Genomic DNA, 16,303 nt, shown 5'->3' with positions numbered 1-16,303 from the left:
TTTATCCTCTTCTGCATTTGATGAGCTTCCTGGCTCTAAGGGTTGCTGTTTTTTAACAAATAGAAAAATTTTCCAATAATGTTTCTTTAAATACTTTCTTCCTGTCCTGTTTTCTCACTCCTCCCCATCTGGGAATCCAGTCATACAGAAGCTTGACTGCTTGATACTCCCACAGGTTCTTGATGCTTTGCTCATTTTCTGCCCACTCTTTTTTCTCTCTGTGCTTCCTTTTGCTCAATTTCTTTTGTAATGCCTTCAAATTGATGCATCCTTTCCTTTCTTGTGTCCAATCTACGTTAATCCCATCTAGTAAGTTTTTTTAAATTGCTGATATTATATATTAGGGTACTAAGATTTTCATTTTGGTCTTTTTTTATAGTTTCCAAATGTTTCCTGAAATTCTGCATCTCTCCAATCAATTCATCCATATTTATTTACAGATTATTTACATTTATCAAAGTTTTTAAAAGGTCTTTGCCTGATAATTCCAAACCTGGGTAGTCTGAGTCTGTTTCTATTGAAATTTTTTCTCTTGTTTATGGGTTGATGATCTGGTGCCTTTGTACATCTTGTAATTTTTTAATTTTATGCCTGAGATTGTGTCTAAAGTAGATGATTTTTTTAAAAATAAGACATCCTTTGTCCTCTGTTAGGCAACTAGCATGAGGGGTTTATCAGTTTAGTGCATTTAGAAATGGAGGTAGATTGGGGTGGGTTGAGGCTTGAAACTCTAGAGGAGCCTTGGAATTCAAGCTCCAGGAGTCTAATGAGATACCTCTCCACTTTCCAGCTCAGTCCTGCCTTCCTTGGCCACCAGGGATATCTTATAAAATCTGAATTGGGTGGGGTGTAGTTCAGCTTTGGTTAATTTCAATTTACCTCTGGCTTCAAATGCTTGATGGTTCCCAAGTCTCCACCAACCACCACTGGACTTCAATACTGAGAGATGCTCAAACTATGATACTAAAATTTTAAGACTGTGTGACCAAGAGACCATGAATGTTGGGGATTATGACACTTTGAAACTGTGACTATAAGATTTTGAGATCTTCTCTTGCTTTCTGTCCCCATTTCTCAGTCTCCACTTACTCAGCAGAATTGCCTGTAAGAAAATGCTTAGGATTAGTAAAGGGGATTATCCTTACATTCCCGGCTCTCTTAGATTTTTATCTGATGAATCAGCCCTGAGGTTTCTTGAGTTCAATTTATCTTCATCTAAGCAAAATAGTCCTTCCTAAGTCTGGAAGCTTGCTCCTCCATCCATGCTCCCTGCAAACTCAGTGACTGGCCCCAAGTATGAAAGTGTTTTCTGTTCTTTGCTCATTTAGGAAAGCATTGTCTCTTCACAGTTTAGTTCTTTTGGATCTTTGTGTATCCATAGCTCTTGAGCAGCTTTAAAGGAAAGGGTAATTATTTTGTTTTATCTTGGGATTTCTTGTTTTGGCAGAGTAAAGGTCTTTCACATACTTTTAAATCCTAACTAGAAATAGGACTCAGCAATTCATCTGTAAGAAATGTTTTGCCAATTTCCTTTGTGGTTTTCCATTTGACCCTTTGTTTATTTATAGGAGTATAATTTTTCAAATGTGAGGGTAGGTTTTTTTTGTTGTTGTTATTTCTAGATTTATTGTCTTATAGTCTGTAGATATCAATTATTTGTTATTTGTTGATACTTTATGGCTAATAGTCAACTCTGGTCAATTTTGGTAGCTGTACATGTACACTTAAAAAGGTAAGTTCTTGAGATATATGCATAGACTCTTATTGTAAAATTTGACCAGAATTTTATCAATTTTGATTAAAGTTGGAAAATGTTCCATGTGCACTTGGGAAGGATGTGTATTCTAAAATTATTAGGTTCAGCACTCTGTGAATGCAATTAGTGGAAGAGAGATATGTGTTCAAATGTATACCTTAATTAATATGTGGCTTGCTTATCGTGTTTGTGTTGGAGAGAGGTGAAATTGCCCACTATGATTATGGCTTACTTGTTGTAATTCCCTCATTTATGCTTCAAACATTTTCATGCTATGCTAAGTATTGACAGTTTTTTATGTACTTGTGGTTGTGACTAGTACTATTATTGAATGATCTTCTTTAGCCTTAATGATGCATTTTGCCTTTTAATATATTTAATTTGTTATGAATATTGCTACACCAGTTATCCTTTGGTTAGAATTTTGCTGGTAGCTCTCTTCTGGCCAACAAGGAGGCATAGGTAGATACACTTTGCCTCCTTGCACAACCAAAAGGAGGACAACAACAAACTTAAAAACAAAAAATGCCAGAACTGACAGAAAATCAAACTGTATGGAAGCCCAACAACCAAGGAGATAAAAAAGAAACATTCATCCAGATTGATAGGAGAGGCGGAGATGGGCAGCCAGGGTGGAAAGGACACACAGTTAGGAGGCGGCTGGAGGATTGGGCAGGCGAGGTGGCAGCTGGTAGCCCCACATTTGCTTGTGGATAAACCAGGAGGAACAGCTGCAGAGCAAGACAGACTGAGCAACCCAGGGCTCCAGTGTGGGAAAAGAAAGCCTCAAAACCTCTGGATATAAAAACCTGTGGGGGTTGTAGCAGGGGGCGAAACTCCCACCCTCACAGGATAGTTCACTGGAGAGACCCACAGGGTCCTAGAACACACACAAACCCACCCACCAGGGAATCAGCATTAGAAGAGCCCAATTTGCTTGTGGGTAGTGAGGGAAGTTGACTGAAAGCCCATGGAGAGCCCAGCAAGTGGCATCGTTCCCTCTCAGACCCCTCCCCCACATATGGCACCACAGTGCAGCAACATGGGTTGTCCTGCCCTGGCCAATAGCTAAGTCTCCACCCTTGAAAATGTAACAGGTGCGCTAAGACAAAGAAATATGGCCCAAAGGAAAGAACAGATCAAAGCTCCAGAAAAACAACTAAGCGACGAAAGGATAGTCAACCTATCAGATGCAGAGTTCAAAACAATGGTAATCAGGATGCTCACAGAAATGGTTGAGTATGGTAACAAATTAGAGGAAAAAGTGAAGGCTATGCAAAGGGAAATAAATAAAAGTATACAGGGAACCAACAGTGATGGGAAGGAAACTGGGACTCAGATCAATGATTTGGACCAGAAGGAAGAAATAAACATTCAACCAAAACAGAATGAAGAAACAAGAATTCAAAAAAAATGAGGAGAGGCTTAGGAACCTCTGGGACAACTTTAAACATTTCAACAATCGAATCATAGGGATGCCAGAAGGAGAAGAGGAAGAGCAGGAAACTGAAAACTTATTTGAAAAAATAATGAAGGAGAACTTCCCCAATCTGGCAAAGGAAATACATTTCCAGGAAGTCCAGGAAGCCCATAGTCCCAAAGAAGTTGGACCCAAGGAAGCACACACCAAGGCACATCATAATTACATCACCCACAATTAAAGATAAGGAGAGAATCTTAAAAGCAGCAAGAGAAAAGGAGACAGTTACCTACAAAGGAGTTCCCAGAAGACTATCAGCTAACCTCCCAAAAGAAACCTTGCAGGCAAGAAGGGACTGGAAAGAAGTATTCAATGTCATGAAAGGCAAGGACCTACATTGAAGATTACTCTATCCAGCAAAGCTATCATTTAGAATGGAAGAGCAGATAAAGTGCTTCCCGGATAAGGCCGAGTAAAGAAGTTCATCATCACCCAGCCCTTATTATATGAAATGTTAAAGGCACTTATCTAAGAAAAAGAAGATGATCAAAAATATAAACAGTAAAAAGACAACAAACTCACAACTATCAACAACTGAACCTTTAAAAAAACAAAACCAAAAATGAACTAAGCAAACAACTAGAACAGGAACAGAATCAAAGAAATGGAGACCACATAGAGGGTCATCAGCGGGGAGGTGGAGGGGGAGAATGGGGGAGACAGTAGAGGGAATAATAAGCATAATTGGTAGGTATAAAATAGACAGGGGGAGGTTAAGAATAGTATAGGAAATGGAGAAGTCAAAGAACTTACATGTATGGCCCATGGACATGAAATAAGGGGGGAAATGCTGGTGGGAGGGGGGTTGCAGGGCAGAGGGGAATGAAGTAGAGAAAAAAAATGGGACAACTGTAATAGCATAATCAATAAAATATACTTAAAAACATAAAACAGAAATAAACAAAATCTAAAAAGATAGAATTTTGTTGGTATACCATTTTTAATAACTTTATTTTTAACCTATTATGTAAGTTGTGCTTTTTATTTCCCATGTTTTCGTTTTATTTACTCCCTCCTTTTTTGACTTCTATTTGATTTCATTTTATTCTAATCTCCTCCTCCTACCTTCCCCCTTAGTAGAAACATTCTACTGTTATGTCTTTCTGATAACTTTTCTTTAAATTTTGACATTTTCTGATCCAAACTGTGAAGAAACAAAATTATAAGTAAGGCAATGAGTGACTTTAAGCATTTCTTCTATCTAGAGGAATGACAGAATGTTGGTCATTGAAATATTAGCTTAATACAACTTATCTTAGTGTGAGAAATAATGATTTCCAAGCCATATATTTTGACAAATATGGGTAAAGGAATAAAAACTGCATTGAATTTATATTAACTAAAATATATTTATATTCACAGAATAAATTCATTTTTCTATGTCATAAAGATGATCAAATTTTATGTTCTATATTAAAAAGTAAAAAGCAATAGAAATAGAAATATGAAATAGTAAGGTTGTCTCTAAATTTCATTTTGTGCTTATTAAATGCTTATAAGTATGAATCCATATTAAAGAGTAATATTCATATGGCTTTTTCAGAAAATAGGCAGTTCTGTAAGTGAGAAGGGAATACATGGTTAAAATGGAAGGAAAAAGAAACTTAGGAGAAAAAAGGCAAAACATTAGGTCAGAATAACTTTTCAAGACATGCCTTTGGAGGCGGACAGGTGTTTTCAGATCTGACATAAAGCGGTTGGTTCTGCGTGCTCCTTTCTCCACTCCTGCTCCATGTCCACGTGCACGAGGTACAAACCACAGAGGGAAACATCCTCTGGGCAGACCACTTCAAACACAGGATCGAATCCAGGATACCCTTGTTATTTTTCTACCACAGTCATTCTAGCTAAAAGATAGTCTAAGAGTTTAATAAATCGAAACAGCCCAATGGTAGTTTTTTTTTTAAGCCCTAATTCAATACAAATGGAGTAATAATAGGTGCTGATAAATAAAATCTGTCTTTTTAAGATTCAGCCATAATTTTTCCAGCAGCTCACTACATATACCCACTACTTGGCTGTCATTGGTTTTAGCACTGCCTCAAAAATAACCTACAACAAAAATATCCCAAGAAATAAACTGAACGCATGAGAAATTCATTAAGCAGATTTTATTTGTATGTATTGGAGCTGCTCCAGTAAGCTGGCCCTGAGAGGGTTACTCAGGAGTGAGGTTTACTTCCTTCATTAAAAGGCTGGAGTGAAAGCTCGTTGAGGGGAACCAGAGTGGATGTCTGCAGGCTTAGCGGGCTCTACACTCCCTAAGAGGCCTAAGAAACCTGGTTTCTGGGACACATGGTCTTATTTCATCCATCATTTGGGACAAGAAAAAGGAGGAGCCAGAAGCTAGAAAGAGGGTGATGAGCTGGACCTGATGGATCCATCAGATAGAAAGGAATGGGAAGTTTTCTCTATTTATGAGTTTAAACTCTATGAAAACATGGCTAAGGTTACAATACGGTTTTGGTTTTTCATTATCTCACAGTTTTCTTACAGAAAGAAAACAACAAATGTTTACTTGAATTATGTTGGTTTTTATTACTGGCTTAATTTCAAATGCTCTCCCTTGCCTCTATCAATGGCCTATTTCCCTGGTTCTAAAATTCCACTTCCTCAGCTTAAATACCGAATATTTTCCAGGTACCAGGTATCTTTGCCTGTCTCTTTCCCTAGGTAAATAACAGTTACAGTGTTCCCTGCAGGGAAGTCCTCACACAGGCTCTGTCCCCTGAGGGGCGGGTCTCACACAGGCTCTGTCCCCTGAGGGGAGGGTCTCACACAGGCTCTGTCCCCTGAGGGGAGGGTCTCACACAGGCTCTGTCCCCTGAGGGGAGGGTCTCACCAGGCTCTGTCCTCTGAGGATGGGTACTCACACAGGCTTCCTGCTGCAGGTGCTGTAGGGCCCTCTTGGCCGGGATGAGGAAGTCAGTGAGGCAGCGCAGGCCATCCCCTCCGTGGAGCCTCTCAGCCACGCTGAACACCTGCCAGAGCACAGTGGCCGCCGTGGCCTCAAATGGTGGGTAGAGGGCAGAGAGGGTGTTCTGGATGTAGGTGTCGAGGGATTCCAGGTCCTGAAAGAGAAGCGAGCATCTGGAAGGTTAAGATACTGATAAAGACACATACGTGGATACTTTTCACAGGCTGGCACCTAAGGGTCCCAAATTATATTTGTGAAAGAGGCAAGGTATACATGAATCCTCAGCATAGAGGGAAGTTCCAGCGGGGGAGCACCTGCTTGTCCTTCACGCTGTCAGACAGCATCAGCACACTGAGGCTGCCTCAGGGAGACTCGGGACCTCTGCCTGCGATGGCAACCCTCAATAACACTTTGTAAGTGAGAGTTGTCACTGTTATCACACGTTTAGACTTGGCGGAAGTTCCATCCCATGAAATTCTGAAATATACACCTTCAAAGCTACATTTTAGGATCTTCGATGGAGCATGTGAAATTTCTCAGGGGGCCTTCCCCATCCCTGGCTCCCCCTCCCTGGCACTCCTGGGCCTGTAAATGGAATAGGGGGGGCCTGTGGGGAGAACAGAGTTGGTCCAATGCCATTTTATGCTCAGAAATAAGTTCATCCACAGCAAATACATTTTAACCGTATTGATGTTTTAAAATTTAAATAGAAACCACTATCAAAATTCACAGAATTGTACTCTTTCAGTCATTTTGAAAATAGTATCACTGGGATAGGATCTCCCTTAACATGTTTGGTGCAACATGCTTTTATATAAAGATGGAATGCTTTTATTTTTTTAAAAAAAGGTTTAATGTTATTTTTAGATATAACATTTCCTGAGGAAATGCCACAATGCCTCATTTTTTGGGGAAAATAAACGAAAAGCTACAAATAACAGTTAAAAGCCAAAGAGGTTAAATTGCCAAGTAGATTTTTAAAGGAGACTCCTCTGACTAGCTAATCATACAGATAATTTCCTAGAAAACTGACAATAAAGCAATGAAATCTCTGGGCCTGAGGTGGACAGGACTCGGAGGGAGGCTGTCTGTACTCTCTGAGCGGGGCCAGGCCAAACAGAGACCCAGCAGGTGTGTGCTACAGTGTCAAGTTCAGCTTCTAGAAAGCACGTGGTTCAAGGCAGAACTGAGCCAGCTCAGCTCCTACCTCCATGTCAGCATGGAGGCGCCAGGGCTGACACCCTCTGGAGCATCCACACCCCACACAAGTCTTGCCATGCCAGGTCCTCCCCTGACAACGTGGATTATCTAAACACTGATTTTGTCCAGAAAACGCCAATGTGGTGTGATTTCCAAAAACTCAAACCACACCCGAGTTGGAAGCAAACATCCAGTCCATGAGAAAAAAGGGAGCTGGTTCTGAGCCGGGGGTAGGAATCGCCCTCCAGGAGCTGTGCAGCTCCTTAGAGAAGTTTGAAGCAAATGCTTCTGGGGTGAAAGATACTGTTAGGAAGGAAGTGCAATGTGATACTAGGGGACACGTCTTTAATGACCTATGTTGGAGGAAACGAAATGCAAACTTCAGACCCTCTCAGGGAGAGAGGTCTTTCTGTTGCTCAGATGACCTAATCCAGGCCCGTTCCTCCTCCCGACCCTCAGGGAAGGTCCTGACTTCCCATGTCCGGCTGTGGTCAGCAGCCTCCTGATGGGTGGGTCTCCTGGCCTCCCCCTCACCAGTTCATCTTCTGAAAACTGCCCAACATGGAAGGAGAGGAATCGATGCTCGCTGCGATCCTAGAGACAGCCCTGGTCACTCACAGGGCAGCCACACCCTCCCTGGCTCCTTCCCTGTCCTTTGAATTCACTTGTGACTGGGTTAGGCCCCCGCACTTGGCCTGAGGGGTGCTCCTCCACTGGTTCCAACGCCCTGTGCAGCTGTCCCCACTCAGAGCCTGGTTCTGGCAAGAGCCGCCTAAGAGGCCATTTCCCCAGTCAAGTAAGTTGAGGAAGCCTTGGGTAAGCCAAAGTGAAGCAACTTCTCCACCTTCTTTTTTAAAAATTAAAAAAAAATTTCAATTACAGTTGACATCCAATATTATATTAGTTTCAGGTGTATGATAGTGGATAGACAATTATATTACTTATGAAATGATCGATCACCCAATAAGTCCAGTACCCATCTGATACCAACATAGTTATTACAATATTCTTGACTATATCCCCTATGCTGTACTTTACATCCCCATGACTGTTTTTTTAATCCTTACCTGAATATGTGTTTATTGATTTTAGAGAGAGGGAGAGAGAAGAGAGAGATTAATGTGAGAGAGAAGCACTGATGGGTTGTCTCCTGTATGCACCCCGACCAGGAATCAAACCTGGAACCTTTTTTTGGTGTACGGGACAACGCTCCAACCAACTGAGCAACCTGGCCAGGGCCCATGACTGTTTTTATAACTGGTAATTTGTGCTTCTTAATCCCTTCACCTTTTTCACTGGTCCCCCCAAATCCCCTCCCATCTGGTAAGCATCAGAATGTTCTCTGCATCTATGCATTTGTTTCTATTTTGTTTGCTGTTTATTTTGTTTATTAGTTCCCACATGTAAGTGAGATCACAGGGCATCTGTCTGACTTATTTATAGCATAATACCATCTAGGTCCATCTATGTTGTCACAAATGGCAAGATTTCGTTCTTTTTTATGGGTGAGTAATATTCCATTGTGTATAGGAACCGCATCTTCTTTATCTAACCGTCTATTGATGGGCACTTAGGTTGCTTCCATATCTTGACCGTTGTAACTATGCTGCAATGAACATAGGGGTGCGTATATCTTTTCAAACTAATGTTTTGGGTTTCTTCAGATCAATATCCAGAAGTGGAATTGCTGGGCCATGTTCTATTTCCAGGTTTTTGAGGACTCTCCACACTTTTCTATAGTGGCTGCATCAACTTACAATCCCACCAACAGTACACAAGGGTTCCCATTTCTCCACATCCTCAGCAGCGCCTGTTGATTTCTTGATGATGGCCGTTCTGACAGGTGTGAGGGGACATCTCATTGTGGTCTTCTCCAGCCTCATATGCTAAGGTGCCCTACCTGACCAGAGAGGGCCGTGACCAAACTTCCTGACCCTCACCCACCTCATTGGGTGCTTCTTGATGAAGGAGAGAGAGAGAGATACCGGGTTGTGCTCGGAGCCACTGCTGCAGGAGCTCCCCAGTCATTTTATGGATGGTGACTCTTCTTGGTCTTGGGAAGAGAGGTTCTAATGAATAAGCCAGGTTATGTGACCGGCCGGGCTAGGGCTACCCCAGGCTGGATCACTGTGTGCCTGCGCCCAGCACAGGACAGCCATTCCCACTCGGCACAACTCTAACAACTTAGCTTGTCAGGACACACAAATGATGAGCGGCGGGAGACAGAGACACGGGAGCCTAAGCAGAGAGAGGCAGAAACTCTTAAATTACACCAAAATCAAGTTAGCTTGAATATACTCTGGCAGCTTAAGAAAACAGGGCAATATACAGTATATTTTAGAATGATTTCCATAATAAATGCTTAAAAAGAGAACATTGTCTTGGTATCTTAAAGGGTCAAGTTCAGTCATCTGGAACATGTACTCTGTAAAGCATTTTCTTACCTCCTATTTGCTGGGCCAAATGTGTGTGTGCACGTGCATGCACACTGTGTGTGCAAAGGCTGCTGACTGTGTGAGTGTGGGTGGGTATCTGTGTGTGGGGGGGGCTGGTGTGTGGGGGACAGTGAGTGTTTGTGAAGGCCAGTGTGTGTGTGTGAGAGAGAGCCTGCTTGTATGGGGAGGCCAAGTGTGTGTTCAACGGCTGGGTGTGCTGAGGGCCAGAATTTGTGCACAGGGGTTTCTACAGGTGTGTGTGCGTGGGTAGAGAAGTGGTGAGCCAAGAGAAATACATGTTGACAAATTCTTAAAATTGTTTCTAGGCAGTTGGGTACAGCGGAAATGAAGGCGGTAGACAGAGGGTTGGGGCGAATGTTGTGTGAGCACTTCTAATGGTTTCAGCCTGGCCTCTGGGTGATGAAACTCATCCATTCGCCAAACCTCGCACACCATCAAAACATCCAAAAATAAGAAAGGAGACAGACAAATGTTGGTGACTTTGTTGACAGTAAACCACTAATTTCTTTTCCTTATATACCTCAGGATTTCCGTTTCAACCAAACCCACACACATGGAGATGGGCTGACTCCAAAACGCAGACCCTTCCCCTATTTACTTGATCATCAATCTGACTGTGGCTTAGAATGGGATTATGTGCTACACGTGTTAGTGGCACGGCAGGTACGGTATTTGCATAAAAGCTTTTAATCACCATCTTGCTGAACTGTGAACTCGGAGTGCTGTTATCTGGCCGACTGCAGGACTGCCTTTGCATTTTTACAACCAAAAATTCAGGTCTGCAAAGACATTTTAAAGCTTTACTCTTCAACAAAGGATTTATTTTCCCTATTAACTTTAGGTAAAATTTTATTGAAATGAGGATTATTTTTAAAGTCAAGATCTTTGTTCCTCAGCATATCCCTGCTCCCCAGGGAAGAAGCATGCTTCTCCTGGCACTGGGCCCTCAAAAGATGACCGTCTCGATGCAACACTCTGGGCCTCACATGGGCCAGAGACAGGAAGGTAGAGGCTGGGGGTCAGGGGGTCTATTTCAGGAGCCCCTGAAATAGGAGCACCCTGTCCAGGGCCTGGTGGGCTGAAGGGACGTGGCTGAGGCTGTCCCAGCAAGAAATGCCTATCAATGCTCAAGTTTTAATTTAAGCACAACATCCCTACAGGCAAGTGAAGGTGCAAGTCCAGGATGCAGCCCAGGGCTTTGGGAGTGGCTGTCTGCAGGCTGGGCGTAGACATCAGGACCCCCCTTACCTGCTGAGAAGGTCTGCAGTGGCTCACTGAGGGGATCACCCTGCCCCCGCCTAAGATAACAGACCGCTAAATATCAAGGTCCCCACATGAACGGGGTTCCCAGACCCTCTCCCCACCTTCCCAGCACAGCCACCTTGAGGATGTCTTCCCTGTGGCCACCCCATGACCAAAGGAACCCGCTGCCCAATCTCATGGGTGAGTCCTTGATGTGTGTGTCCCTGCGCGTAAAGATAGTTGGGGGTGTGTAGGACAGGACCACAGGACGCTTAGGACAAGGTCTTGAGTGGGGTGAGGAGAGCACTGAGAAGCAGCGGTGGTGAAAGCTGGCACAGTCCTCTCCACAGCCCCCCAATCAGTCAGGCTAGGGGGGCTGCTTGAGGACCCAGTCACATTGTCTCATTCTGAAAATCCAGTGGGCTGACATCGGGGTGCAAAGAGCAGACAGAATGTGGGGCTAGAGGTGACAGAATGTGGCCTGGGGGCATCACCCAGGAGGCAAGGCATGGATGGGTGGACAAGGGTGGGGGTGGTGGTCACAAGGGCGCCTCATCTGGTCTGAGAGCTTGGCTCTCCTGCAGCCCCAGCACCAGCCCCAGTGATTAGAGGCTGCAGCCCAGGGTAGAGCCATCCTGAGTGGGAAGTGTGGTGGTGTCTGTCACCCAGGCACTTCACCCCAGAAGATAAAACAGCCTTTTAATTCACCGCTGTGCCTTTGCCTCTAGCCCGAATTTAAAAACAAAAACCAGGATGTACACTGGAGCGTCCTGCAACCCCTCTAAGCAGGGCCTGGGTCAAAAGGGGCCCTGCTCTGCCCCACTTTCCATCAATAGCTGCTTTCTCAATTATGCGGGTGAAGGAGCTGCGTGTGAAAACCACACTCCCCAGAGGCTTGCTCTGGGCGGCCAACCTGGTTAGAGCTGCTCAGGTGCTATTAACAGGGGCCTCCTTCCTGAAAGGGCCCAGTGACGGCACCCAGCGTCCTGCCACCCAGGGTCCTGCCCAGGCTGCCGATGGCCATCGCTGGTTTCCTGTGTGCACAGACCCAGGAACCAGCTTTGAATCCAAGAAACCTGTCTAAAAAGCCTGGTCCCCTCACTTGAGCTGGTGTGTTGCCTGTCTACCTACACGAGCCCGCCTACATCCAACCTGTCTGTACCCTGTCCGTTTATATCAGGCCTGTGTCCATCTGGTCTGTCTGCACCCAGCCTACCTGTACCTGCCCTGTTTTCTACTCACAGGCTGCTATGTATTTGGGATTCCTGACCCTCACAGCTGGGGAGGCTGAGATGTTCCTAAGGGGTGAAGATTCTTTTGGCCCAAAGCTGGTGCCCAGAGGGAAGAAGGAAGGAAAAGTGGCAGGGGCTCTTTAGGTCTACACTCTACACCCTTGGTAGAGCTTGGTAGTTAACAAAAGCAATGCATACCCCTAACTCTGCTGATATAGATTTGGAAATCCTCGGGCCCTGGTGAGAAGCTTCACCTGACACGTATTTTTCCCAACCCATTTTCTGCTTAAATTGGCACGAGAACCCTAGCAGAGACGTGAGATGCCAGCAGCTGGGGCGGGGGGGGGGGGGGCGCCTCTGGGGAATCCTCTATCAATGAGACCCTTTCTCTCCTGATTCCACAGCCTCCTTTTACGCCTCTCAGTTATAACTGAGCCTGGGATGGTGACGGCTGGGGAAAGAGCCCTGCTTGTCCCCTCCTACCCCAATACTTGTACTCCCTACAGCCCCAAAACACACACACCTAGTTCATCTAGGTCTGACGTCGCATCCCTACCTGGACCACTCAACCAGGACCTGGGGGTAGCCCAGGTGAGCCACTAAGCCTTGTGGTGATGTCTCATGTTGGCGACAACACCACCATGATCTGGCCAGATCCCCTCTTCCCACACCAGAGCACATCTGGCAGCTGAAAGCCTCAGGAGGCTTCATGACTGGTCCAGTTCCCTTCTTCTGAGCCCCTGCCCAGGGTGACCCAGCCCTCCACTAACTCACAGTGTAAGGGGCAGAGGACGCTGAAGAACTGACCATGGACCAGATAATGACACCAGACCAGGGCAGGTGGGCAGGTGGAGCATGGACTGAGCAGACAGCAGCACCCAGGATCCAGGCCAGTTTCCCACAGACATAAGGCACAGGTGTGAGCAAGGTCTCATTGGGTGGGCAGATGAGGGAAGGAGCCTTCCAGAGTTCCTTCTCCTTTCGTGCAGGGTAACCACCCATCCCCTGGGATGGCCAGGAGCTGTCCTGGCTCTCTGGATGAACCCACCATAGAGAAGAGAATGAGGCCAGGTCTAAATGGGGGTGAGCAACCCAGAGCAGAGAGCCCAGAAGGCCAAGCAGGGTGTCTATCGGGTCAGGTTCCCAGGAAGAAGTGAAGGTCCCTCGAGGGTCAACAGTGAGGGATTGCTGTCCACTGGCCTCCAGGGCTGACCACGGGCACTTGTGGACCCCCCGTCAGGGCTGGCGCCCTCCTCCAGCACTGAGAGGCAGGTGAGGGATAGAGCTGGCGTTGCAGCCACTAAGCACTAAATGAGCCCATTACCTTGAACTTCTGCAGCCCAAGAGAGATTGGTCTGTGACAGCACAGCCTAGTGGGCAGGACTCGGAGAGCCGCTCATTCCAGCCTGCTGGAGCAGTTGGTGCCTTGTGCAATACCTGGGTCTCCCTGCACGGGTATGTGCACACACATGCACGTGCACAAGCTTACACAAACACATGAGAACTGTGCCCTGCACCTTCTTCTCCCTGCACACATGCATGCAGACATGCACGTGCACACACACAGAGACGGTGTCTGGAATGTGTGCACACCACATACACAGGCACACACATTACACACACTCCGAAAGTCCACGGAAACTCCCCCCACTCCTGTCTGTGCACCCCTGGACTCAACCTCTCGTTTCTGCAGCCTGGCTTCTCACCTAGGTCTGTTCTCAGCCCCCCTCTGCCAGCAGTAGGAGCGTCAGGAGCTCTGTAAGCTTGGAGCTTACAGACCAGTCATGAGAAAAAAAACTAATTAAAAACTTGTTTGTAAAGCTCAGTGCCAAGTCTTCATTACACTGGATACTAAATACTGCCTGCAGATTTTTATTTCAAGTTAAAAATCAAATTGAAGTAAATAAATATGCAAGTATTTAAAAGCAACACCATGTATTTAGGTCTGAGGTGTTTTTTTAAATCTCAAGAACAAAATTTCTATCTAAGGACTCGGACTGGCGCCTGAAACAGACCAGGAGTTGGATGTGGAGCTGCCTGCTTCCCTCCAGTAACTGAAAACAATTCAGAAGGAACAGCAGCAGGCCATTCCCAGTTTTTTCATACTCAAACGAGGACCCTTACATTTACAGCAGCTGACAGGCAAAAGCTAAGGAAGCCCCTCTTGAAGCTACAGCTACCCATTGTGTCCCTTTTCCTTTTCCTAATACTCTCAGGTCAGGGTCCCATGTGAGTACCTGCCACCCGAGACTTCCCGCCTGAACTGGGCCTTCAACACTATTTGTCAGTGAGTGACAGTGATGTTGCTAAGGTTGCCAGCTTGCTTAGCGGATGTGAGGGTTTCTAAACACCTTGAGGGTTTCAAGATGCAAGAACAATTCTGAAAAAGGCAGTTGCTTCCAGGAAAATTCTGGCTACCCTGAGCAGATGCCCCCTCCATCTGGACCTGCCTCTCTGGCTAAGCCTCCACCCACCTCAGTGACCCCAGCCACCACTTGGGACCCTTCCTGGGTGGAGGCTGCAGAGTCTGCCACCTGTGGGCTGGGTCTTCTCACCCTGACCAGGGCTCCCCGAGAGCATGACACCTGGGCCATTGCAGCGTACCTCACACCTGCCACAAACACTCTCGCCTTCCTAACCCAGGGAAGGGCTTCCTTCTCAAGTTCCAAAAGGCTCACTTGGCACTTAGCTGTCACCTTGTTGTATGTCTCCAAACCCAGGCTCTGCTTTTAGGAGTCAAGTTAAACCAAGAAGTGTCTCCAGGATCTTTTGAAGAGAGAGGCAGGGGAACATTTGCCCAAATGTTTACCACAAAGCAGTCCCGGCTCCAAAAGATCTTCATCACGGGGAAAAGACTCCCGTGAGAGACAGGACATGCTGGATCCCACTGACGTACTGATCTGGCACAAGGCAGGCAAACGCTCTGGTGAGCCGTGCCGCACGCAGAGCCCCTGCCCACTGGCATCAGGCATGCCCATGCTACGAAGAAATGTGGTGGCCATGGCAGAGGCCAGCTCTGGAAGAAGCTCTTTAAGCCAGCACATGCGTCAGACAACACCCCAGAGAGGGGCTGTTCCAGGGGCCTGGATCCCAGGGCAAGACTGATGGGATGATGACATAATGGCGCATAGCATGAGCAGGTCAGGCTGGTCACTGAGACTCGAGGTCACTGGTGACTGCAGCATAACCTGCCCACCCTGACTGATGCTCCTCAGGGCCTGGGACATGGATACAGGGGACACCTGAGCTCAGGCCTTTGCCCACCAGGGAAGCCCCAGCACATACCTCGGCATGGATGACCACCTCTACCGATGGCCCCCCGGACAGGTGTCCTGTGGTGCACCTGGGAGGATGGAGCTGTCGGTGGGTCCTGAGCTGGAGCTGGTTCTCAGAGGCTTCCTGGATAGACCAAGCCTCATGAGGTGGCTTGAGGAGCAGGAGCTTGGGGTTCTGTCCCCCCACAGTTGGCAGGGTGGTTTCAGGGTAAAAGGCCCATTTGGCATTTCTTAATCTTGTCTGCATTTCCAGGAGGCTGGGGCTGTTCCAGAAACATCTCAGCTCTGAGTTTCATCATCCGCAGGTTTTGCTTTTCCATGGTACCAACACTTCACAGCCTTCAGGGCCAAATGGGGAAAATGTCAAAACAAAGGAACCATTTCAGGGGTCATTCTTCAGGGCTGAACCTTGTGTAACAGGTCCAGGAGGAAAATCCAGAAAATAATGTCTTGAAATATAACCCTGAAATGTCTTCTCTAGATTTATACACAACTTACAAAATATGAAACACACAAGCACCTGACTTCAGCGATTTAAGGCTGGTGTGCGATTACACTGGATTATGGGATGCTGGGGATCACTGACAATGAAAATCCGTTAACAGCGCTAAATACCCAGCCCAGCCACTGTCTCCACCGGCGTGTTAGAACTGCTGCCCATTGCAATTTTATGCCAAGAACCCTGCTGGGAGGGCCGCCAGACGGGCTTCTCTCAAGTCTATGAGCAGAATGAGGCTCCACTGCC

The 16,303-nt window shown here is 46.1% G+C and overlaps 1 protein-coding gene across 5 annotated transcripts in view; it reads right to left on the bottom strand.

The window, feature by feature from the left end:
* PLEKHG4B (pleckstrin homology and RhoGEF domain containing G4B) overlaps positions 1 to 16,303 on the bottom strand; it is an 83,541-nt gene that overhangs the window by 50,388 nt on the left and 16,850 nt on the right. For all 5 annotated transcript variants that reach the window (XM_045186370.2, XM_045186373.2, XM_045186371.2 and 2 more), the window contains exon 2: positions 6,110 to 6,307. In XM_045186370.2, coding sequence (XP_045042305.2) covers positions 6,110 to 6,307 — 198 coding nt within the window. The remainder of the gene's footprint in view (positions 1 to 6,109; positions 6,308 to 16,303) is intronic.

This window comes from Desmodus rotundus, chromosome 1 (assembly GCF_022682495.2).
Source record: "Desmodus rotundus isolate HL8 chromosome 1, HLdesRot8A.1, whole genome shotgun sequence".
In the NCBI taxonomy this organism is placed as follows: domain Eukaryota; kingdom Metazoa; phylum Chordata; class Mammalia; order Chiroptera; family Phyllostomidae; genus Desmodus; species Desmodus rotundus.
This window is presented reverse-complemented; position numbering and strand designations above follow the sequence as displayed.